Below are 25,734 nucleotides of genomic sequence, written 5' to 3' on the forward strand. Positions count from 1 at the left end.
TGCTAAAAGCACTTGACAAATATTAATCAAGTCTCACCTCAGACCTGGGGGAGATTTTCAAACTCAGTTGAGTGTCTAACTGGGCCTTTGAAAATCTATCGCTGTGTGAGCTACAGTATAATCCTCATTTCACAAATAGGGAAAATGAAGCACAGAGCCTTCTTGGTTAAATCACTCAATTTCTTGGGGGATGTCTATGCTAAGCTACACACTAAGCCAGGCTCTGAATCAGGCTTGAGCCCAAGCCCCACTTCCACCCACACACAAATCAGTCTGATTTGGGTCAGCAAGCACACAGTACCTGTTACATAGGACCCTGTTGGGTGGGGGGTAGGTGGTGGTGGTGGGGGGGGGGTTACTTACAGCCTGAGTCCTGCTGTGACTCTGGCCCAAGCCCTGTCATTTTGCAGTGTGGATACAGGTCAAGCCGCAGACCTGAGTCAAAAGGTATGGATGCATTAGCATGGCTGTAAGATCCAGGTCCTACAATTGTAAACCCAGGTTTACAATACAGTGTGGACACTCAAGCAAAGTTATGGAAATTTTGAGTTCCTGCCAAGCCCAGGTTTACAATGCAGTGTAGACATAGCCTGGGTGGCTCAGCAGCAGCACCAGAAATGGAGCCCCTGAATCCTAGTCCCATGCTCTAATCATTAAAACATATTCCTTCTCCAAGAAATTATTCATCACGTTTAGTACAGCAGTGCCTAGGGGCCAGCCAAACTTGTGGCCCCATTGTGTGAGGCACTGTATAACCACCGAATAGTACACAGTCTCTGCCCCAGAGAATTTACAATCTAACTAGCCAAGACAGGCACCAGGTAGGGGCAGGGGTCTAACACGCAAACACAACAAACAATGCTATGGCATCAAAAGTCATGTTAATGCCAGGACTTTTTTCTTTGGCGTGGGTTGAAGTTTAGTTAGAAGTGGATTAGCTAAACGGACAGGGAAATGATGGGAAAGGGGCCATGGAAGGAAAGGACATAAGGAAGACAGGGCAGAGGAGTGTAGGCGTGTACGAGGAGCAGATGTGGAGCCAGGCTGAGATTAAGTGGCTGTGAGGGAATGGGCAAACTAGCCAATCAGCGCATGGCAGAGAAAGATTACACAAAGGGTCACATCCAAGTCCGGTTAAAATCAATGGGAGTTTAACCATTAATTTCAGTGAGACCAGGCTTAGTTCCAGAGTCATTAATGTAACATTCTGGGCATCTCTCAAAATCCCTTTGTCTTGTATTTTATTTTATTTCCCTGAATGTGCGTCAATCAGTTTTGTTCCACAAGGATCCTTCCAAAGAAAATATTTTTATTGCTCTAAATAAGGCTTAGGGTGAAGGGTTTTCTTTTTCTTTTTTTCTTCCTTTCTTTCTATACGCTTGCAGTGCAATGCACTGAAGATTTTAGTAACTAAATAACCATATGTCTAACACTTGGAAGCGACTTTTCTGACTGCTAGCCAAAACTGTAGAATAATTAACAGGTGCCAATGGATTAATAAATAGAGAAACATAATTAATAGACATTACACAGAAAAATGGATTCCATGCAATGATGACAGTGTGACTATCTCTCACCCATCTCCTAATTGTTTCCTGCTTTCCTTTAAAAAAAATGCACTTAAAAACAAATGATGCATATGAGAAATACTATGCGGTCAGTAGTAGGACACTCACAATAAACTGATTTGAGATCTGGTAAATGCCTCAGCTTTGCTTCAGAATATATCTGATCCAGCAGCCCTTTAAATGTACTACTCATCACCACACATTATGGCTTAGTTAATAAACGGATCAGGCAAAGCCTCTTTTCACAGAGTGGTGACATCATATGGGCAATTTGGGTGAGACCATAAGGACTTCATAACCAGGCAAGAGCAAATGGTTTGGTCTCATCTGAATCAAGAATTCAGCTACTCATGCAAAGACAGATGAAATTGGGTGCATGCAAAGCACTTCCTGATATTTAAATACTTCTCATTAATATTTTCATTGTAGAGAATTAAAATTAGCAGTTCCTCTCTCCTATCAATATGGGCAATGGAACAATCTATTATTTCCACTACAGCGAGGGACCACCGGCATGTTTAAAGAATCAAGCAACCTCACTGGCTGAAGATGGACATGTTTCAATGCTGTACAATACCACTATTGTTAAAAAGCGCTGAAGCTCATCAGAGCCAATCCGACCCTAAAAAACACTAAGGGCTGGAAACTGAAGAGCACAGAGTACCTGCAACTGCTTTTGAAGTATGTTGGAACTGCAGGTACTGGGCAGCTTTGACAAATAGACCCCAACTATTTTAAAAGCCTCTCTTCACCCACCCCCCAAAAAGAGAATACTTTGCATTATGGAGCACGGATGTCAGAGTTCCTCTCTACATGGTTTTGGTATGACAGCATCTGGAATATTGTGTTCAGTTCTGAGCATCGCAGTACCAGATAAGTTGTGGGGAGTTCTAAGAAGAGTAAAACAACAAACAGGGGGCATGAATGATTGATTCATGACTTTCAAAAGAGCTACACATGTATGGTTTGCCTCACTATGACTAAGATGGTAGACATATGATTTCCAAACATATGAAAGACATAAACACTAAGAACAGAGAGGAACTATGTAGGGTGGGTCTAACTTGGAGTATATGAAGTGTCAGGAGGAACCTCTTGACAGTGTGACCTGTTAGATTGTGACCTATTAGCCTCTGAAATAGCCTCTTAAGGGAAGGAGTGAAAACCCTTTGGAGATTAAAACTAAACTGCAGAAAGTAGTAGAGCAGGTACAACAGGGAACATGGGGATGTTAACAGTTCCTTTCGTTCTATAGCTTCAATATTTCTATGCTTCGTGCTGTGGCATCTCTCTATCCAAAGGGGTACAAAGAGAATCATAGCAGGTTTAGAACATTCCATCAGAGCAGTCATTGCTGACGATGTGGAGAAGAAGGCAAAATAGCCATTTTATTCTTGCACTGTAAAAAAAAAAATGAAAAGCTCCTTTAAAAGATGTTTGCCTATGTTTCAGTGCATAATGACATACATAAGGGAAAGGTTTTCTGACCTATCTCTTCTCTCAAAGCTTATGCTCAAATAAATTTGTTAGTCTCTAAGGTGCCACAAGTACTCCTTTTCTTTTTTGCGAATACAGACTAACACGGCTGCTACTCTGAAATCTCTTCTCTTAATGACAGGTTTCAGAGTAGCAGCCGTATTAGTCTGTATTCGCAAAAAGAAAAGGAGTACTTGTGGCACCTTAGAGACTAACAAATTTATTAGAGCATAAGCTTTCGTGAGCTACAGCTCACGAAATGCATCCGATGAAGTGAGCTGTAGCTCACAAAAGCTTATGCTCTAATAAATTTGTTAGTCTCTAAGGTGCCACAAGTACTCCTTTTCTTTTTGCTCTTCTCTTAAGTATTCTGTTTTACACTTTGTCCAGTTCTAAGAACCACTCACCACAGGGTATCACCCAAAGTGCAGGAAGACAGCACTTAATGACATTGTACCAGACAGGGAGGGGAGCCCTTTTAAACACAGAATGCAGAGAAACTGGATTTTTGTGGCATCCGTCGGGTCAGAAAAGGGATAGTGCAAGTACCTCCAGGATATCTATTTATCTAAGTATCTATTAGGACCCCATTACCACAATATCTGAGTGCTTCACAGTCTTTAATGTATCCTCATAACACCCCTGTGAGGTAGGGAAGTGCTATTATCCACATGTGACAGACGGGGAACTGAGGTACAGAGAGACTACACAACTTGCCCAAGTTCACACAAGGAGTCTATGGCAGAGAAGGAAATTAATTTCTGGGTCTTCCACAACCCAAGGGCATTCACTAGCAACTGGACCATCCTTTCTGTCCATCAGCTCTGCAGGCTGATAGAGAAAACAAAAACTGCAGAGTTGACTGTCATAGTTCAGAGTAACTGCACCTGTATTCTCCCTCCAAGGTTCAGCAAGGACACCCACTCTAGGCTTCCAGCTCCTAAGCTGTCACCTCTCTTGTGTGGAGACACACATCTCTCTTACTCCTGACCAGGGAATTTCCAGGCTGCACAGTTGCCTCCCTATACTGTGAATTCCCCAGCAAAGTCAGACTGCCTAAGCAGGCCTGCTTTGCTTTACCCCTCAGAGATGGTAAACAGGTGGGTTACCACATAGCTCTTTCTAAGCCAGCACTTTCATTCTTAAGGTGAAAGCGTTACAGAAAAAACATATTAAAAACAATAAAAGAACTGGCATGTGGGTTAATAAGCTTATTAGGGATCACCCCCTCACTCCAACAAGGGCTCTCAATGGTTATCCCCACCAAGGGTTTTTCGGTAAGTTCATTATAGCTATTAGTTCATAATGAGCACCCTCAGCCTTATGGGGCCTCGGTAGGCCAAATCCTTCCAACCCTTCCCTAAGGATTGGGGCCCTCTTGGACAGAAGGCCCAGTCCGTTTGCAGGATCAGAAAGAAGGCCCCACATCAGTTTTATCTCAGGCTATTTAACCAAAATTCCTTTCTTTCTTTGTTGGTCCTTGGAGAATCCAATATGAACCAGTATATCTGGCCTCTCTCCAGGTGCAGGTAGCTCTCTGGAGGTGTTACAACCTGAGTGAATCTGACCAACGACCCCCCAACTGTTCTTAGTTCCTGGAGGGCTGTGGTCCCCCCTACCCCAAGGGATTACATACAATCCCTAGCCAACAATGATACATCGACTTTTTCAATAAGGTTTGTCCAGAATAGCATCATATCTGTCACAGTGCCATGCTTGATCTGCCAATAGATGGTGAGGACACAGGGGAAACTGGCAACTACACTACTCTCTGGGTCTACCAGAGGCTTGAGCCCTGGCATGACATTAATTCTAGTGGTGGGGGACACCAGGCCTTCTACCCTCCTCACTGATGGGTGGCCAGCAATGCCATAATAGCAGCTGGCAACAGAAAGGTGGAAGTTAGGGGGAATATTATGAGTATTAGATGGCAGGGATATGTTTGGATGCGTAGGACAAAAGACTTGTAGGGAGGAATGTGTTTTTGGAGAAAGGATTTCGGACCCTCACAGTACAAAATTAAGTTTTATTACATAGTGCTTCCATATTATTGGGGTGGGGGTAGAGGCTCAGAGAGGGAGAGCAAATCAGGGTTTACAGTAGATTGAAATGGTAGAGGGAGCTCTCCACACCAGCCAGAGAGATGGGGACTCTCCCTAGACTTTCAACAGCGCCAAATGCAGAGGCGCGGGAGCTCTCCCTATACTTGTAGTGGAGAGGAAGCTGCATTCCACTCCTTCCCCTTCCCCACTCTTACTCCCTTCACTTCAGTTCCTGGAGCAAATCCTCTCCCTGTCACCTATCTGAAGCCCATTTGCTCACCAAACACTTGGGACTGATTTACAACACTGGAGGAAATTACTGCCCTAATTGTCCTGGCGCTATTGGCTGTTACTGCCTTAAGAGTACTCTTAAAAATTAAAATAGAGGCATTATTATAGAAAGGCATAAAATACTCTGTCTAAATCCAGGGAGCCCATTTCATATTAATCAAGGACATTCCTTTCCATTTCTATCTTCTTCCTTCAAATGCAGAATATATTTGAGCCTATTCCAGTACAGCAAGAAGACAAAACCAGTCCCTAGGGCAAATTATGCTCTCAGTAATACCCATGCCACACTATTGAACCCCACTGGTTTGCTAGGAGTGTAAATGAAAGCAGAAAATAGCCCTATTAATTTGTCTGTTAAGGCTAGAACTGGGCTCTAACTGCACTTTGCTAAGAGTCATTAAATTATGCTTTGGGAATAGTTCTGCTCAGTGGCTGTGACTTGAGAACTGTACCAGATCTCCCTGTTGCCTTCAAAAATAACTGTATGAAGGGGGAGTGGGGTAGGGAAAGATCATCAGCTATTGAATCTCAGCCAGGTGCTAAAGATTAAAAGCAAAGATAGACCCAAACCATGATCTGGATCTGAATGTCACAACTAGCCCCTATTTCTATTATGGACTGAACTAAATGCCCAATTCAAGCTACCCTACCTAAGTTTGGGTAAAGTCCAGCTTTGGATCTAAGATATAATATTTGGATCTATTTTTAGTTAATAGAAGAGGAGCCAGCAGGAATTATTTACCCTTAATCCCACATCCCATTTCAATCCTATTACCCAAGGTCCAGAAAGATTAGTTATCTCTGTATACAGCACTGGCGAGACCATTACTGGAATACCATGTCCAGTTCTGTTGTCTTCACTTTAAAAAGGATGTTAAAAAACCTGGAAAGGTTTCAGAAAAGAGGTACAAGAATAATCTGAAGTCTGGAAACCATGCATTATAGTGACAGAGTTCAGAAGCTCAATTTATATATATATAGTTTAACCAAGAAAAGGTTAAGGGGTAACTTATCATGGTCTAAAAGTAACTACATGGGGAAGAGACTTCTGAAAGTATCTAGCAAAAAAAAAAAAGTATAATGAGATTCAATCGTTGGAAGTAGAAGCTATACAAATTCAGACTAGAAATAGGGCACACATTTTTAACAGTGAGAGTAATTAGTCACTGGAACAATTTACTGAGGAATATGGTGGACTCTCTAACACTTAAAGTATTTACATCAAAACTGGATGTCTTTCTAAAAGATGTGCTATAGCTCAAATAAAAAATTATGGGCTAGCTGCAGAAATCATGAGGTGACATTCTGTGGTTTAAATTATGTTGGAGGTTAGTCTATATATTCATAATGGTCCCTTGCAGTCTTCATATCCATGAATTAATCTCAAAAAATCAAGGAATTTCAGCAATATCGTACATAAATCAATAATAACTATTTGTTGAGAGTCAAAACTCTGGTCTCCAATGTGGTGAACAAGGAAGACTATTCAGGATTCCCTGAATCCATGGAGTTTGCCATCTATATGAAAAACTGATGTGGTAGAAGAATCTTCCAAATAAATTTATTGAATAATCTGTAATGTTTTTTCTCCACAACAAATCAGACAGGTATAGAAATGCAAGGTACTAATGGTAGGGATGCCCTGTGGATTTCAAACGCACTTCCCGATCAAAGTTGGGTCAAAAGTTTCCTATCAGAAGGAAACCTTCATGCCAGCCAAATGGGAGTGAATTTGAGTGACAGTTCACACATTCTTTCCAGCAAGCTAATCACATGGTATTACCCGAGTTGAATGGCAGCACAGGAAGAAGCAACAGGCAAAAACAGGTTTCAGAGTAGCAGCAAAAACAGATGCATTGTAGATGCAATAGGAATAGGTGATGTGAATTAAGGGCAAGTTTAGGACATAATACCTGGAGTGAACATGGGACAAAGAGAGAGGTAGACCCTAGAAGCACTGAAATACTGGGTTCTGTCCCTGGGATGAGGAAAGGAGTGTGCCTGAAGGATAATTTAGGGCAGGGATTCAAATGCTTTATGATAATGGGGATGTTTTTTAAGAAAAAATTTGTCTCATGAACTATCTCCCCTCCAAAATCTCAATTCCATTTGTCATTCCCATTCCACATCAATCCAGCGGCAACTATAGTACAGTGTTACTATCTGTCTTGCCGAAACACCTAAGGACGTGGTGTTTAACAAATTAATAATTGTATGTAAACAAGAAAAATTACACTGGCTCCTTTTTCACTCTGTTTCACCTATCACTGCCCTGCCCCGCAACCAGCAAGTTACCTCAGTGAGATGAGGCTCTGGCCCCACCATCAGCTCCAGTTTTGGTCCCAATGTTAGCCTCTCTTTGTGGACGTAGCAGCACCCTGGCAAGCACCGTGCTAGGCTCACTCCTCTGGCTTTACAGCTGCAGATGTTCACACTCTGCAGTGAAGAGCCTGACTGTGACCAGTAAACACTCTGAGGACCATCATCAGCTCAAAAACACTCACCGACCAGAGTTGGAGAAGTGTTGACATAGAGCCAAAGTACATCACCAACTGATCCAACCCTGAGAGATTCATCCCACCCAAGGTGATCTTGCTGAGTCAAATTTATCCCTGGAGTAGCTCTACTGAAGTGAAAGTCATGGTTGAATTCAGTCCTCTGCATTTTTCCTGCCACATGAAATGAACACATAGTGTGGAGAAAAGCACGTCTTCACTGTGTTTCTGAGCGATTTCCTTTGTTAAAAAAAAAGTGATTTAAAAGACAAACAGCTAGTGCTTTCTTAATGTCTAACTATGGAGTTCCCCCATCCCATTCTATAACCACTTCCTCCTCCCCACTCCCTGCTCAATCCAAGAGGTGAGCCACCACTCAAACACTCACGCAGGTGTGCCGGCAGTCTGATTGCGTCTTCCTCCATCCTGATCGCTCGAGGCACTGGGACATGTAGTGGTGATGAGGAAGGGTAGTTCACTACTGGGCTCGCTGGAGGTGTGTAGGAAATTCTTTCCTGCTATTAAAAATAAGAAGGCGAGAGAGAGAGGACAATGTGAACTTTGGAACAGAGGTGTGAAACTAAAACAAGGGACAGGAGGGGGAAGTGGGTGGAAGGAAGGAAGTGTGTATGAGTGGTGGGGGCGAATAGCATTTATTATGCATCAGACTGGCTAGGGAACCACACAGAATGCAACTGGTCCACTTGCTCTATAGCTCTGCAGGCGTGACATTCAAATCCCTGGAAGTTCCAAGCCTGCAAATTGCAGCCAGGGACTAGAGAGAGTTTTCAAGGTGATGGTTTTCATCTTGTAAAGCCCAATAAGTTTCCCTGGGTTTTCTCAGAAGTTTTCTGAAGGGGGAAAGGGGAAATGACACAGAGGTGAAGAGATGGGGAGAATTTTCAAGTCAATGTAAATCTGATAGTGGGGTGTGTGTGTGTGTGTGTGTGTGTGTGTGTGTGTGTGTGTGTGTGTGTGTGTGTGTGTGTGTGTGTGTTATACACACACTGTTCTACAGTAAATGCCCAAAGCACTACATCTCATAATAGCATACTGCAGTGCTCCGGGCATAATTATTAAATATTTAGCACTTTAAATCTTCAGAACATTTTACCAAAATTAAGTAGTTAGTTGATTTACTGTAGTATTTACATTTCTATAGAGAACCATATTATATTGCTGTTCACTTCTGTATTTACTTCAGAGGACTGCAATAGTTTTTCTAAACAAAAAATAAATCAGCATAATAAAAGGGAACCATATCCACTTTCTTCAACATACAGTAACATTTATCTAAGTATTACACAAGACTCACAGTTAAACAAGATGTTTCCTATTATTATTACTACTCAATATGTATCATGGTAGTGCTTAAAGGTCCCACTAAGAACACACACACACACACACACAGTAAGACATGGCCCTGTGCTGAACCGAAAGTCCTGCATTGCGATTCATGCAGTCAGACTATAGTGCCTGCACAGAGCCCCATTAAAATCCATGCAGACAGAACAGTCTGCCCATGTGGATCACACAGCTGGATCAGGTCTAAAAATAGACAAGATAGACACAGAGCAGGAGACAGGGATGTAACATACAAGCAGAGTTATCAGACGGATGATTTGCAAAAATCATGTTAGTTCCACAATCTTTTGTTCGTTCAGTTTTATTCCCTAACAAGTTTGTCCAGAAACCTAAGATCAAAACTTGATCTGATCTGGGTGGGAAAATTCCTCCATATTCTAAACATGTACTGTAATCACAACTCAAGTGATACCCTTTGTAAATAAACTAACACACAATATTTGCAAGAGCACAGAAATCATTGCTGTACACTCCCCTGCTGGTTCAGCGTGCCATTTCCCAGAGCTGTGCTGAGTGGTGGCATTTTTGATGATGGTAGTACAACTAACATGGATGTGAACAAAAGGAGCTATGCTTGCTCATTTCATAATTTCAGAAGGGATGAAGTAAAAGCTACCACCACCAAGCCCCTCCCTCACCACAGTGTCTGTCTAATGGAAAAGGACAAACCTACTGGTAAGAAAAAGAAAGTTATTTCCTTTACAAACAATAGCATGCCATGGAACCAGAATGACAACCTTACGCTCATCTGTGGAACGGAACGCTGGCCCTATAACCAATCTAAACAGGGAATGTGAGAATCCTTCTCACTCCTGACAACATGATTCCAATAGAAATTAAAGCTACAAAAGGAGAAAATTCCAAGGGGCACTAGACAACAAAGGGAATTGAGAGTAGGGCCTTTCACCTTCTAGCCATGGCTTCAAACCAAGTTCAGGGCAATCTGACCTAGATAGGTTAGCTGCTCAGTGGTCCACATGAAATGCATTGTTAATCTCAGTCCAGATTCCCCCTAAACAAAAATCAACATTCTAAAAACCACCATTACAATTAACATTCTTTAGAATCTTTGCTGATGGACTCAGTAGAAAGGCCAAGGACCGAGCATACACTGAGCATGAATGACCCATACAGGCAATGTAATTTCTCTTCTGGATTTAGGCATATTGGTAGAGCAATATTGAGAAGGTTCTATTGAAAAACCCCAGGCTTATCTCTGTTTTGTGGAGAAGTGCCGTCTCCAGGGCTTTCATTACAGCACCTTTTACCAACATTAAATTCACACCGGATTTTTAGTTAAAAAGCTGGGGCATTCTTCCCTGGGGATATCTGACATGGTGAAAAAGCTGGTGGACAAAGCTGGATGTGGAGTTTGACTGTTCAGCTTTGGTATTCACGCCCCAACCAAAGATGGCTGATTCAGTGTTTCACATTCCAATGAGGTCCCCGCCATAGTACTCTGGGGAAGTTCTGCACTTTCACTGGCACTTTGCTCCCTCTCAAAGTTGGTGCATGCATAACAAATGGAGAATTGGTAGAAAATGAGACCAACCACTTCCTAGTATTCCCTGCTGTGATCCACTGTTCTGAACTGCATTCCAGATTGCCATTTTATTCATGCAAAAAGATATTTATAAAGAAGAGGAACGTTCTGAAATAGGGCCAAAATCATGCCTGTCTCTGCACAGATGCGTTAGTGCTGTGGTTTTTAACCTGTGATCTGAGGACCCTGGGGGGTCCACAGACTATGTCTAAGATTTCTAAAGGGGTCTGCACCTCCATTAGAAATTTTTTAGGAGTCTGCAAATGAAAAAAGGGTGAAACTCAGTGCTCTAGAACAGTGGTTCACAAGGTGGGGTCCTCAGACACCTGGAGGTCCGCTGTGGGTTATGAGGAGGGTCCGTCCCTTGAGACAGGGCCAGAATGTGCCAGAACCTCATTCTGGAACTTTTGCCACATGGAGGACACCATCTTGCTCTCAAATTATTGCCCTCTGCACAACATGATCTCACATGCACTGTGTGTGAGGTCACATTGGCAGGGGTGTTCCTAGACTGGCGGGGGCCTTCTGGTAGTACCAGAAATGAAAAGGATCCGGGACCCTTAGTAAGATGCCAAAGGAGTTCTTGGGTGGGGAATGGAGAGGAGGAGTTTGGAAACTATTCTAGAGGAAAGAGAGGCAACAAGAAGTCCCTTCCCACCTGAAATGCAGGGGTGGGGGTCCTGTCTTGCAAGTGATGCTAGCAGCTCAAGCCTCACTTCAGCTAGGTACTGAGGCACACATTTAAACATCTTACTGAATCAGGGCTTCAGAGAGGAACACTAGGAGCCGCAGAGACCTCTCCTATTGGACATCAGGGGAGGCATGTACTGGCTATGTCTGTAGGAGGCAGGACTCACTCCTCACTGCATTTCCCTCAGCACCCAGGAGGTGCTGTGCTATATGAAGCCATAATGCCTCAAACCACCAACCCCTTCTTCTCCAGACATCTCCACCTCTTAGAGGTATAATTTAGCCTACAGTGCTTTAAACAATATTTATACCAAAAAGGGCAGTGTCATAGAGATTGCTAAGTAAATGCATCTGATCCACTGTTTTTTAGCATCCTATCTTCAGGACAGGTAGAAAAGACACGAAAATTGTTATGAAAAAAAACGTGGGATGATCATTTTGTCACAGTCAATATTTCCATTACAGGTCAGACTACAATAGCAGGTTGTGAAACAGCCATAATTGCAGGGGAGATTTTCAAATGCTCAGGTGGGAGGTAGGCTCCCAACTCTCATTTGTGGCTTTGAAAATCTCTTCCCATAGTAATACTATGCCCTGCTACAGCATCCTTAAGCCAAAGATTAAAGAGACTTTGAAGACATTAGGTAAACCCATTTTACAGATGGGTATCCTGAGTTATAGAAAGACTAAGGCCCAAATTAGCTAAGCAAATTCAGAGCTAAGTTTCCTTAAAAAAAGAACAGCAAGTGCATCCTAAAGTGGAACAGACTTAGCAAATGCATCCTGAAAATGAAGCCCTCTCTAAACACTGCATATTTACTACTGGACAGATTTCCAAAGGTGCTGAGCAAGTCAGCAGCATGTAGAGTATGAGGCTATAAGTGAGGCTATGAGGTGGTATGAGGCAATAATTGATTTGGCCAAGTTCACACAGCGAGTCAGCAACAGAGCGGGAAAGGAACAAGTATCATTCTAGTTCCGTGACCTACTCTAATCCTGTGCTTCAGCCACTACGCAACACTCTCGTTAAATGAAAATGTGAATGTAGAGGGTAATATTTGATTGCTGAATTGGTTTTAGAGCCACACTTTCAGGATGTGTTTGTTAAGTCCATCCCATTTTAGGATGCATTTAAAATCTTCACATCTCCAAAATTACTTAACTTTCCTTTATGGGATCTGTAAAACAAAACAAACTATGAAAATTAGGTAGGTGTCATCATGTTACGGTTATACAGCCAGCTCCTCAGCTGGTATAAATTGGTGTAGCTCCTCCGAACTCAATGGACTTACAGTGATTTACACCAACTGAAGGGCTGGTCTGTGACAGTTTAAAAGGGGCAGATGCTATAGTTAGGGGGAAATAAATAATTTTGTAATCAATGAATTTCGTATTTCCCTTTGCAGTAAAGCCTATAGCGGGTGGGGCTGTGGGGTAGTGGCTAGAGGACCAGATTGGGAGTCAGAATGCATGGTTCTGTTACCCAGTTATGCCACTGACTTGCTGCATGAACTTGGGCAAATTCCATCAATTCTATGCAGCTCCGTTAATTAATGTTTGTAAGGGAAGATTGCTAATGAAGAGTGCTATAAAAGAGCAAAGTGTTATTACATTCCAGATTCACAAGCTGCTGTGATAGACTGGGAATACCAAATCCCACAGTGACAAAATGATCAGCTTCAAATAATTTCAATCTACAAACAACTTCAAAATTACAGTTCCATAATATTTTGCCTGCAGCCATAAACTCATGAGGAGGATGCACAGGTTGGCACAATTCCTGCTGTCTTGGCTTTTGGAAGGCTTCCCTTCAGCTCACAGTGAGCTAGGAAAGTTTCCAGGGAAACCTCACACCGATTAAAATACATTAATTCTTTAATTAAGACCCTTCAGGGATACACCATCTCTGGGGTTTATTCCACTGTCTCCCAGTCTGTTAGGAGAGGGAACCCAGCAGTATTTGGACATCCAACCAAAGATCAGGCTTGCTAACCATTTTAGGGATACATCTCTATTCAGGACAGCCCTTAAACAGATGCTGAAGTCCCACTAGACTTAACCTTGTGCACATGTTTGTTTAAGTGCCCTATTAGGTAGGGATGGATTTAAGCATGTGCTTAAGAACTTCCCTGCATCAGAGCCTAGGATAGAATCTGGGCAACACTGGGTGCCCAGTTACTGGAACCTCCCTAAATCAAAGCACTAAGTGAGGTAACTACAAGCTTTATTGATCACATCGCGCTGCACAAGCATTCACACACCACTGACTAAACTCCCAAAGTCATGTCACAGCTTGCACTGAGTTCAGCCTGAAAATCTTGGAAAATCCTCTGTGTACAGAATCTATTGTGGGAGTTTGAAAGTTTTAGTCAGGAACATGGAGGGGAAGACCACAGAACAAGTCATAGGAGTGGGGGAGGGGGTGAAGGGGACAGGACAAAACTCCAGTACTCTTTGTACACTTAAAAAAAAAAAATCTGAAATTTGGTGGAATTGCAAACAACAGCTTTTTGCAAGGCTCAAAACTACTTATATTAGGCCCTCATAGCCCCAGAAGTCACAGCCCTAGCACGTAATGATCTCCAACTTCCAGTTCCCACAAAGAAATGTAAAAGTCCGACAGTCCTATTTTTGTCCTTACACACCAAGTCCACCAAAAGCTACATGCACAAAAGTAGATATGTTTTTTTGCAGAAGTGAAACAATCACTGAAGACAATCTAGTACGCAAACGCAAAGCCCCAATAATAGGACAATCTGAAGAAGATGGAAATATGGCATTTTGCAACTGAATATTTTTAAATTGTTGAGACAAAGCGACACATGATCTGCCTACTAGCTTTCAGGATAGTAAGATGGCAGACGAGGCTCAGCAGCCCTAGAAGGATATTTTAAAGGCCTGTATCCAAATCTCAATCATTGCATAAAATGCCACTCCTCTTCTATATGTAACGATATCACACAGTGCCAGGGCTTAGCTCCCAACAGTGCAAGTATAATTCCAGTTATGCTAATTCCCTTTACCTGAAAATTGTAATTATCCAAATCCACAGTGTGTCCCTCATGTAGCCATATGTCAATTAATCACCTACTTATAACTCCTCAATTAACCTCTTAGCACCTGTTAGCGCTAATCAATGGCTTGGCATTCGGATACCAGTAAATCAGGTAATTAATAATTCAGAAAAATTATGTCCATGGTGGTTTTAACACAATTTTGGTGTTTTAATAAACTTATAGTTGTTTATTTTTATCCTTTAACAAAGTACAACATATTAAGCAAACATCAAAACTGCACCTCAAAATAGAACTTCCATTTAACTGAATACCTGGTACTCCAAAAGTTTCAGATGTCCCACAGGCCATTCAAATAAGTGGAACTGTATTGTGTCTGCTTGCCAACCAGTTTGCTGATCTCTGTGTCACCCTCCCTGCTCTTCCAGTTACACCAGTGGTTGTCAACCTATTTACCATTGTGGGATGCATATGCAGCTCTCTATGTGGTATGTGGGCTTCATCCACACAATATATATACTTGCTACCTGTATGGCCCTGAAGATGTCACACGGGCCACAGCTGTGTGCTAATTGGGATGCAAGTAGCATGCAGGTTGGCGGTTGAGAACCACTAATATAGACTTTCAAAAGGGTAAAATCCTACTTCTACTTTCCCGATGAGCTTATTTCACCAGCAGGCGGAGACACAGTAATTTGGACTTTGATAGCTATCACACAGAGGCCAATAAGGAGAAACAGAGGGTGTGAACTACCTACAAAGGACATTTGCTGTCACTGCCCTGTGAAGAACAGGACTTCAGACTCCCGGACTCTCACTCTGTCACCACTGACCCTCACTCCATGGGCATGGAATGCTTAGTCCTATGGCTGCAGTGACGTCCTGGAGCGAGGCTGCACAGGTGTTCCAGCTGTGCTCTTAGGTTGTGAGGAAGGAAAGTACCTCTGTCCTGCAACTGAGATATCCTCTCAATTGGGGTGAGCAGGAATCTTTCCCAGGTAGGGTTGCCAACTTTCTACTCGCACAAAACTGAACACTCGGCCCCGAACCTTCTCCGAGGCCCTGCCCCCGCACACTCCATCCCCCCTCCCTCTGTCGCACACACTCCCCACCCTCACTCACTTGCTCATTTTCACTGGGTGGCTCACAGGGGTTGGGGTGCAGGAGGGGGTGAGGGCTCCGGCTGGGGCTGTGGGCCAGAAATGAGGAGTTTCGGGTGCGGGAGGGGGCTCTGGGCTGGAGCAGGGGGGTTTGGGTGCGGAAAGGGGGATTGAGAGCTCTGGCTGGGGGTGCAGGCTCTGGGGTGGGGCTGGGGATGAGGAGTTTGGGGTGCAGGAGGGTGCTCTGGGCTGGGATCATGGGGTTTGGAGGGCAGGAGAGAGATCAGGCCTCGGGCAGGGGGTTGAGGTGTGGGAGGGATCGGGGTGCAGGCTCCAGGTGGCACTTATCTCAAGCAGCATGTCCCCCCTCCGGCTCCTACATGAAGGTGTGGGCAGGCGGCTCTGCACACTGCCCTGTCTGCAGGCGGTTCCCAGCCAATGGGAGCTGCAGAGCCAGGGCTTGCGGGGGGAGCGTGCAGAGCACCCTGGCTGTCCCTACATATAGGAGCTGGAGAAGGCACATGCCACTGCTTCTGGGAGCTGCGCGGAGCCACAGCAGGCAGGGAGCCTGCCTTAGCCCCACTGTGCCACTAACTGGAATTTTAACGGCCCGGTCAGCAGTGCTGACCGGAGCCACCAGGGTCCCTTTTTGACCGGGCATTCCGGTTGAAAACCAGACACCTGCCAACCCTATTCCGAGGTGAAGGCCATCAGTTTCTGCAGAATCCAAGCTTTCATTTAAAAAAGAAAAATACATGGCAGCAAAAGTAAATAGTCCGAGCACAAACTGCCTGGAACCAACGTGGTGATGTCTGCCTGAGTCTGCAGAGACAACAAGTGCTACCACCTCTGTCAGCAGCCAATGCTTCTGGGGAAGGTGAAGAGATCTCTTGGGGTGGGAATGGCAGTTGTTGTTTGGGTGCCTGCTGGTAGGAATATGTGCACTGGGCTGTGGGAGGCCATCACATCCACCCCATAGAACAGGAGGCACTGAGTGAGGGCAGATGCTACCACTTGGAAAGGAAGTGCCGGGAGCAACCAACCGCAGCAGAGAATGCTGCATGCAGAGAGGCCTCACCAACGCTACACTGGCAAACCACCAGAGGACTAGCAAAGGGAACAGTATAAATAGGTTATTTGTTGACGATGGAGGATACCTCACAGTCATTTCTGGGGAGGAGTGGCATTAATTAGAGCCATAGAGTTCAGCCAGCAGGAGACCAGGGTCACTGGGCCCAAGCAGCAGAGGTTACCTGAGTAGGGGGAGTCTGGGCAGGAGGAGTCATTGCTCTGGGGGACCAGTGGATTTCAGCCTGGTGAGCAAATGTGGCTTTGGGTAAATTTTCCAAGCCCTGCCCCGGCACACAGGGTTTGATTCCATATCCACTGAAGTCAACAGAAGAACATCCATTGACTTCAATGGGCTTTGGATCAGGCCCATAGACCATGTTCTCTGACTACATGCAGGGAGGAAGATTAGGCCCTGCAACAGGGAAGCAGAAACTCTGCAGCACTAAGAGGGTGAATTAATTCTCCCCCACCTCCCAATTTCTATCTCCTTGTTAATTTCCATGGTGGACCCGTACACATTTTTGATCCCATTACTATAGTAATTCACAACAAATCTACAGCAGCATAATCAGCACACTAGCCGTAATTAGAGAAATTAAAACAAACACAGCTCTCTGGAATGGACCTTATGCAAAGCAGCCCTGGGGAAAGATTAGCATCACATTTCCCTGAACACAGAGAGCAGAGATTGTTTTAGTGACCTTAGTGATTTCATGGAGTTCAGTTCCTCCCTGCCTCCTCTCTTTGGACTGAATCTGAATCTCCAAGCAGTAGGGCAAGAGAGCCCTGCCCTCACCTCTCATGCCCCGCCACAGCGATTTCTCGGGCAAATGAAAACCACAGAGGTGCTGCAGTTCAGCGCAGGAGGGGGTGAATGCTTCCCCCCCCAGATGATTACAGCCAGTGGTCTAATTACATTAAAATGCTACGGACAGCAATATTAATACATTCAAGTGTTGTGAAATCGCAGCCAGCGTAGATCAATGACGTTGTCAAAAATGATTGTCTGAGCACCTGCAAAAATGGTTCAAATTAGCAAATACGAAGTAAGACACTAACTAGCTAAACCACACACACACACGTTGCTGCCCTCTGAGACTATTGCTAATATGTGGGAGAGAAGGAGAGAGAAATTTTGTGAGGGGATAATACAAGGTAAAACTACAAGATAATATGGAGGCAAAGAGCTTAGTAGAATTCAAAAAAGGATCAATCATTTGTATGAATAGTATGAATAGTCATTTGTATGAATATTATCCACAGATATGCTAACTGTCTAGTGCAAAATTTCTAAGGGAGATAGGTCCCAGAAAACTAGCACTGTACCTTGTGCAAAGGGGTGTACAAGACCACAGACTCAGAATGGTAGTACTTTACACCCATTTTGCACTGATGACTACACAAGGGGTAAGGTAGTTGTGAACGGGCCCAGTGGCCCTAATGTATCAAGGCAGAAGGTAACTGGGATTCATCTGCCTGATGTTAAAAAGAAATGTATGTAGTATAGTGGTTGCCATGTCAGCCCCAGGATATGAGAGAGACAAGGTGGGTGAGGTAATATCTTTTATTGAACCAACTTCTGCTGGTGACAGAGACAAGCTTAAAAAGAAACTCTCTCTTCCCCCTAGCTTCCTTCGATAGGCATGTGACTGCAAAATGTGTCCATTATTGGGCAGGGTGGTGGGGAGAGGTTCTTGCACCTTCCTCTGAACCATTTGTTACTGGCCACTGTCAGACAGGATGCTGAGGTAGGTGGACCACTGGTCTGACCCAGCATGGTAATTCCTATGTTCCTAAATACCAAATTCCTATAGCGTCCATAACACAAAGTATCAAAAAAGGCTTTAGAGACAGAGGCCTTGTTTACAATACAAATGTTTTGCCAGTGCAGCTATGCTGGCAGAGCCCACTACCATAGGCAGAGTTTATGCTGACAGAGGCGTTTTTCTGTTGGCATAGCACACTGCCTCTCCAAACAACAGCAACTAAGCCGACAGAAGCACTCTTCTGTCAGCACAATTGCATCAACACTGGGGGTTTTGCCGGCAAAGCTATGTGTGTTTTTTTCCACACTCCTGCCAGTCATAGCTATGCCAGCAAACCTCTGCAGTGTGGACGTGACCACAGATTGTTAACTGTAATCTAGCAGGGGGGAAAGGAAGGTTTTAAGGTGTAATCTACAGAGGCTCAGATGGTGGTAGAGAGTGGGCTGCACATAGAGAGAGGGCAGTACAGTAAAAGAACAGGCGTGAACAGCTGCAGGATGGAGAGATGTTTCTTAGTATTTTTTTCCTATATTTGCTCTCTGCAAAGTGGAGGAACTCCTGCCATAAGGTGATTATGCAATCTTGCCTGCATGCATGGGAATCACACCCTGAATGCCCATTAATGTTAATTGCAGTCATGTATACATGGTTTCACTGTAAAATTTCTGGAGGCTGTGAAATTGAGCTGCGAAGACAGAGAGAAGGATTGACAGCACGGTGTCCAGGGAGCTACACAAAATTCAAGCTAATGTGGGGCTGCACCCAATGACTCTTTCCCCACCCTGTCACAAATGAAACGGCAGCACACAGTGTTAGGATATAGATATTCAGGCCTGTCTGTAAAGGCCTATACTCTAAGAATTTAGGTGTATTCTTATCATTTGGCTAGTTAGAGGTATAAAAGAAAGAATCAAAATCACTGTCTATTGGTGTAAGAGCCTTCTCTTACTGAGACAGTCTGAGGCCCTGTTCTTCGGCTAAGGCCTTTGGCTAAGCAGCAGGGGCAGCCATAAGCTGGGAAGCAAACGGTCACATCCTCACATTCCAAACTAGTCACATTGAAATAAGGTGCTATTGGGCCGTTAGGAATACAATCCTGTCCTGATAATGCCTATCGCCTCCAGAGAAAGGGAAGTGCCTAGAAGATGTAAAAGGAAACTTAGTTTGATAGCATCCTGTCTGGCAAGAAGTCACTTATCAATAGCTGGGATGTGAAATCTTCACATCTGTATTGTTTTGTCATTATAGTTCCCACTTTGCTATTGTTTGTCTGTATAATCTCTGTCTGGTTCTGTGATTGTTTCTGTCTGCTGTATAATTAATTTTGCTGGGTGTAAACTAATTGAGGTGGTGGGATATAATTGGTTAAATAATCATGTTACAATATGTTAGAATTGGTTAGTTAAACTTTGGAAAATGATTGGTTAAGGTATAGCTAACCAGAACTCAAGTTTTACTATATACTCTGCAGTCAAGCGAAGTGGGTGGGTGGGGGAAATGGGAACAGGGAATGGGGGTGGGGAAATTGGAATCATGTTTGGCTAAGGGCAGGAATGGGAACAGGGACACAGGTGTAAGGCTCTGTGGTGTCAGAGCTGGGAAGGGGGACACTAAGGAAGGAAACTGGAATCATGCTTGCTGGAAGTTCATCCCAATAAACATTGAATTGTTTGCACCTTTGGCCTGCGGGTATTGTTGCTCTCTGTTCATGCGAGAAGGACCAGGGAAGTAAATGGATGAAGGAATAAGCCCCCTAACACACAGTGGTTTCACTCTGCTACATTTTAGAGTCCTCCCTCCAGTACAAACATGCAATGTTACTGCATGCCCAAAGCATCCACAGAACTAACATCATAATTAGATTTCAGCAAGTGTTGGAGAGGCTCTCTCTACCTTTACTGGAGGCAGGAATAATGTCTTTGAAAAGATTAAGTTACGGTGCAGATTACTCCAGAGCAGGGGTCCACAAAACATTTTCATAGTGTGGACTACATCTTAGACATTGTCACATGTATACATCCCATCTTATTAGCAATCACATAATATCCTTGTGGCAGCTACAGCAATATCTTACATGGAAAAGTAATCTTAGGAAAGTATTTCATATGTTTTTAGATTCTTTTGATACTAATTAGCTGCTGGAAACCAAAAGAGGAGCCAGAATACGCTGAAATGCACCCCTTGAATTGTCATTAACCTAAGAAATTCTGAAATGTGGGAGCTTCTCAGTAGTATTAAATGGCCACATTCTGATCTCAGTTATATCTGTGTGAATCTGGAGCCAGAAGAGTACCCAGAAGTCACCTACTACAGGACAGGCCCGACAAAGAAAATAACAGAACGCCACTAGCCATCACCTTCAGCCCCCAACTAAAACCTCTCCAACGCATCATCAAGGATCTACAGCCTATCCTGAAGGACGACCCATCACTCTTACAGATCTTGGGAGACAGGCCAGTCCTTGCTTACAGACAGCCCCCCAATCTGAAGCAAATTCTCACCAGCAACCACACACCACACAACAGAACCACTAACCCAGGAACCTATCCTTGCAACAAAGCCCGTTGCCAACTCTGTCCACATATCTATTCAGGGGACACCATCATAGGGCCTAATCACATCAGCCACACTATCAGAGGCCCGTTCACCTGCGCATCTACCAATGTGATATATGCCATCATGTGCCAGCAATGCCCCTCTGCCATGTACATTGGTCAAACTGGACATTCTCTACGTAAAAGAATGAATGGACACAAATCAGACGTCAAGAATTATAACATTCAAAAACCAGTTGGAGAACACTTCAATCTCTCTGGTCACTCGATTACAGACCTAAGAGTGGCTATTCTTCAACAAAAAAGCTTCAAAAACAGACTCCAACGAGAGACTGCTGAATTGGAATTAATTTGCAAACTGGATACAATTAATTTAGGCTTGAAGAGAGACTGGGAATGGATGAGTCATTACACAAAGTAAAACTATTTCCCCATGTTATTTCTCTCCCCCACCCCACCCCCCACTGTTCCTCAGATATTCTTGTTAACTGCTGGAAATAGCCTACCTTGCTTGTCACCATGAAAGGTTTTCCTCCTCCTCCTTCCCCCCCGCCCCCCGCTGGTGATGGCTTATCTTAAGTGATCACTCTCCTTACAGATTTCAGAGTAGCAGCCGTCTTAGTCTGTATTCGCAAAAAGAAAAGGAGTACTTGTGGCACCTTATGGCTTATCTTAAGTGATCACTCTCCTTACAGTTTCAGAGTAGCAGCCGTGTTAGTCTGTATTCGCAAAAAGAAAAGGAGTACTTACAGTGTGTATGATAAACTCATTGTTTCATGTTCTCTGTGTGTGTATATCAATCTCCCCTCTGTTTTTTCCACCAAATGCATCCGATGAAGTGAGCTGTAGCTCACGAAAGCTTATGCTTTAATAAATTTGTTAGTCTCTAAGGTGCCACAAGTACTCCTTTTCTTTTTACTAAAGGAATGGAATTCCTCCAGATTAACACCAGGAGAAGTGAAATCAGAACTTGGCCCACAGTCTTTGTTTCCTAGCAGAATCACCCAAATTGGCTCCCTACCCCATCTCCCCAAAATCTCTTAATTTGGATCTCAGGATGATGAGCATGTATATGCATATCTATTTGAAAACAACTTGCACCATGAAATACAGCAATTATCTTTTGCGAAGTCTGACACACCCAAAATTCAAAGTAAATGCCATAAGAAACTAAAGTAAAGCTGTTTGTGGTCAATCACACACAAACACATCCCATACCCAGACAACATGAGAAAAATATAACCTCTTATGCCCACCACAAAGGACAGCTAACACTCGCAACAGGCAATAAGAACACTGATAACGAAGGGGTTTGAGGGTGGATATTTAGAAGAACTTTTAAAATCAGGGAACTGAGCTGTCAGTGCCATTCCTGAATTTTCTTCTTAAATAAAACAGGCCATAAATAGTGTGGTTGCCAAGTCTATGGATTCATGTTTTACCCCATATAGGGATGCCATCTTTAAAAGTTTACCCTCCAGGAAAAAATGGCATTGACTCACTGCTGTTGCCCTGCCCATGACAATATTTTATGACTCTTTGGGCTCCAGCCATAGTTTGCAGGATGAAGGACAACCAACCAAAATTGAGACAGTCCTGGGAAAATCATGATGAATGCTAGCCCAATGCATCAGTCCTAATCTCATACCCCCTGAGCTGCAAATACTGTGAAGGTAACATGCTCCGTCACAGTGGTGGGAAGTGTGCTACGCATTCTTCAGCAGCAACCCCTCTGATCAATTTTTTAATATGTCAGAGAGTTTCCAGAGGGAGTTGAATCTTGTCCTCCCCAGCTTGAAAGAGAATGGCTATGAGGCAAGGCAGGAGAATGGATAGATACATTTGGGTATCCATGAGAGCTGAATAGACTAAATGAAGATAGACACATACATGGGTATCCCATATCCACAAAGGTGTATCTCAAAATGCAATTATCCAAAACCTTCTTGATAAGCTTGTCCAGAAATGAAATAGAAAATTTGTTTGCCATCAGAAAACATCAGAAGGATTAGTAAGGTTACTTGTCCCTCAGAAATCCCAGCAGAAGAAACCACAAGGGAAGACTGTCCTAGCACGGCCCTCCTCTACCATACAGAATCTGTATGGAACACCAGTTATGTCCTCCCCTTCATGGTTAGCACTAATTAGCCACCTACCTCAACAAGAACAACATGAGGTCAATGAGGCCAGAAAAAATTGTGTCAAAGAAAGAGGAAATGAAGACAATTGGTGAGGTTTCACTTGGAATACTGCAGATGGCATGATGGGCTCTTCAGTCTGAGAAGGATAAAAAATAAAAGAGAAAATACAAAGAAAAGGACAAGCAACATTAAAGACAGACAGAAGGTCTGTCTTGCAAGGAAAGCTTAAAGGAACTAGTAAAAAAAAAAAAGAGAGAGAAATATGACAGATCTATAGACATTGCCAAAAGCAAATAATAATAAAGGAGGGGAAAGACACATTGGAAGTTGATCTAGGATGTATTTGAAGAATGCCAAGTTTACATAAGAAAACAGGAAAAGTGCCCTAGTAGTAAGATACTGGAATAACAGAGGAAGAGCCACCAAGAGAAATCAAGGGACATCAAGGGAAATGGCTAAAATACGATACACAGGAGGAACTGGCATGGGGTGATTTGTACTAGGCATAGGGAAGACTGGCCTTGCTGACATTCAGAGGGTCCCTCCAGGCCTAACCTTTATTATTCTGTATCATATAAATAATCAGTTAGTAATCTACTGCTATGAAAAAGCAATCAAGAAGTAAATGAATCCTTTCCAGATCAATGTATCTGTAATTTGTTTACTTTTTCTAAGTAACATTAACAACTTGGACAAGAGCCTGAGACAGAGTAAAATCTTTATTTCCCATAACAGGTGGTTCCCTCCAGCTCAGGACTGTGGATCTTGGCAGGACATTAAGGACTCTTCAAATATGTATGTTGTATGTTTACACAGGCAGTCGGGTCTGGCACAGAACTCCTGTTTTAAAAGGAAAAAAGATTTTCTTTCTTCTGTCTTTGAAAAGAGGCTGATGCCCTCTTTCCATACAACCTTTCTAGCAGATATATGTGACAAAAGGAGAGAAGGAACTGAATTTAACAATCCAGTCTGTGCTTCAGGGATGACAACATGGTCAAGAGATGACTCTTTATCTGATGCTTTCTCCTCCATTAATGCTGCATGTGCTAATGATTTGACCATTACTCGTAACAAATCTCCAGTGTTCCTGCCTGAAGCTAATAAGTAATGAACTGAGCAGGTTGAATATTTTGTTTTGTAAGGAGGAGTGCTAATAGCAATTGTTTCCCAACTCCTCTGAAAATGAGAGAGGCCTTCCAGGTATTCCCTGTCCATGTGGCATGGTACATCCCACGCAGCCCTTATTCACTTTGGGAATTCCACAGGCACTCCCAGCCCTTGGAAGTCGGAGAGGGAGAAAGTGGATCATCTCCTGTAATGTTGCAGAGCAAGTCTGAGCCAGGGAGCAGAGCAGAAGCTGCTATACAGAAAAGCAAAGGAAAGAGAAGCACTGCAGCAAGGGAATAAGTAGGACAAAAGGAAAAGGATTGTGTTAGAGCCAAAGGACTGAAGGCAGAGCCATCAGGACATATGGGTCTATTCCTGGCTCTGCCACTAACTCGCTGGGTGACCTTGGTCAACTCACTTCACCATTCTGTGCCTCAATTTCCTCATCTGTGAAATGAAGATACTAAGTAATATGCCCAAGGAAGGCTGCAAAAGAGTGATGAGATCATTGCATGAACAAGTGCAAAGTATCCATTTAACTATTCTCCTTCTCTCCTACTTTTTCCTGTATACTCGGATTTCATGGCCTTGAGTTTTTTATTGCTTTCTTTCCCTTTCTGCATTGCTTTTTAATTCCCCAAGTTATGGGTATTTTGTTCTGTAGATGTGCTGTGGCTCTGTCCCTGGCAAAAAAAGCTCTGAAGTTTCACTCTGGTTGTCTTGTGCTCATTTTGACAACTGGGCACTCCAGAATCATAATGAATCCGAAACCATAGAAAGAGCCCACCATTTTGGACAGTAAGACCTCTTGCTGGATGGAAGTTTTGCCTCATAAATGTCTTTATCCTTCACAAGCTTGGGAGCCAGGAACTGAAGCCAGATTACCTGAATCCCACTCCCGTGCTTTATCACAAGACCATTTTTCCTCCCTATCCAACTGACCACAAATGAAAGCTGGGTGGCTGTTGTTGTTCTGGAAACCAAAGGATGAAATAGGAGGGAAAAGGTGAATTTAACCAATAAAATTAATCAAGATGGATGACAAGTATGTGCAATCTAAAGCTGTAAATGGGTGGCATGTCATTTTGCATATTTAATAAGTATTTTAAATGATGGTTCTTATGATGTACAACACCCCGAAATGCTATGGAGAGTAGGCACATTAGAAATAAAGAGTATTATATAATTGACTTAAATCATTGGAGAGACAACCGGGTAGCTGGATTTCCCTGCACACTACGGGTATGTCTACACAGAGCTGAAACACCCACGACTGGCACGTCAGCTGACTCAGGCTCACAGGGGTTTCAGAGCCTGGACTCCCACCCGAGCCCAACATCTACACTTCAATTTTATAGCCCTGCAGCCCAAGCTCTGTGAGCCTGAGTCAGCTGACACAGGCCAGGCAAAGGTGTTTTATTGCAGTGTAGGCATACCCTCAACAACGTGTAAAGAGTGGTATAATCACGTTACAGAATCCTATCTTTTCCCTGCTGTAGGAACCAGGATG

At 43.5% G+C, this 25,734-nt stretch overlaps 1 protein-coding gene across 6 annotated transcripts in view; it reads right to left on the reverse strand.

The window, feature by feature from the left end:
- The window catches only part of ETV6 (ETS variant transcription factor 6), a 177,294-nt gene that overhangs the window by 108,086 nt on the left and 43,474 nt on the right, over positions 1-25,734 (reverse strand). For 4 of the 6 annotated variants that reach the window (XM_038371036.2, XM_038371020.2, XM_043515116.1 and 1 more), the window contains one exon: positions 8,261-8,390. In XM_038371036.2, coding sequence (XP_038226964.1) covers positions 8,261-8,390 — 130 coding nt within the window. The remainder of the gene's footprint in view (positions 1-8,260; positions 8,391-25,734) is intronic. The other 2 variants (XM_043515125.1, XM_038371028.2) reach the window with 1 other exon arrangement.

This window comes from Dermochelys coriacea, chromosome 1 (genome assembly GCF_009764565.3).
Source record: "Dermochelys coriacea isolate rDerCor1 chromosome 1, rDerCor1.pri.v4, whole genome shotgun sequence".
In the NCBI taxonomy this organism is placed as follows: Eukaryota; Metazoa; Chordata; order Testudines; family Dermochelyidae; genus Dermochelys; species Dermochelys coriacea.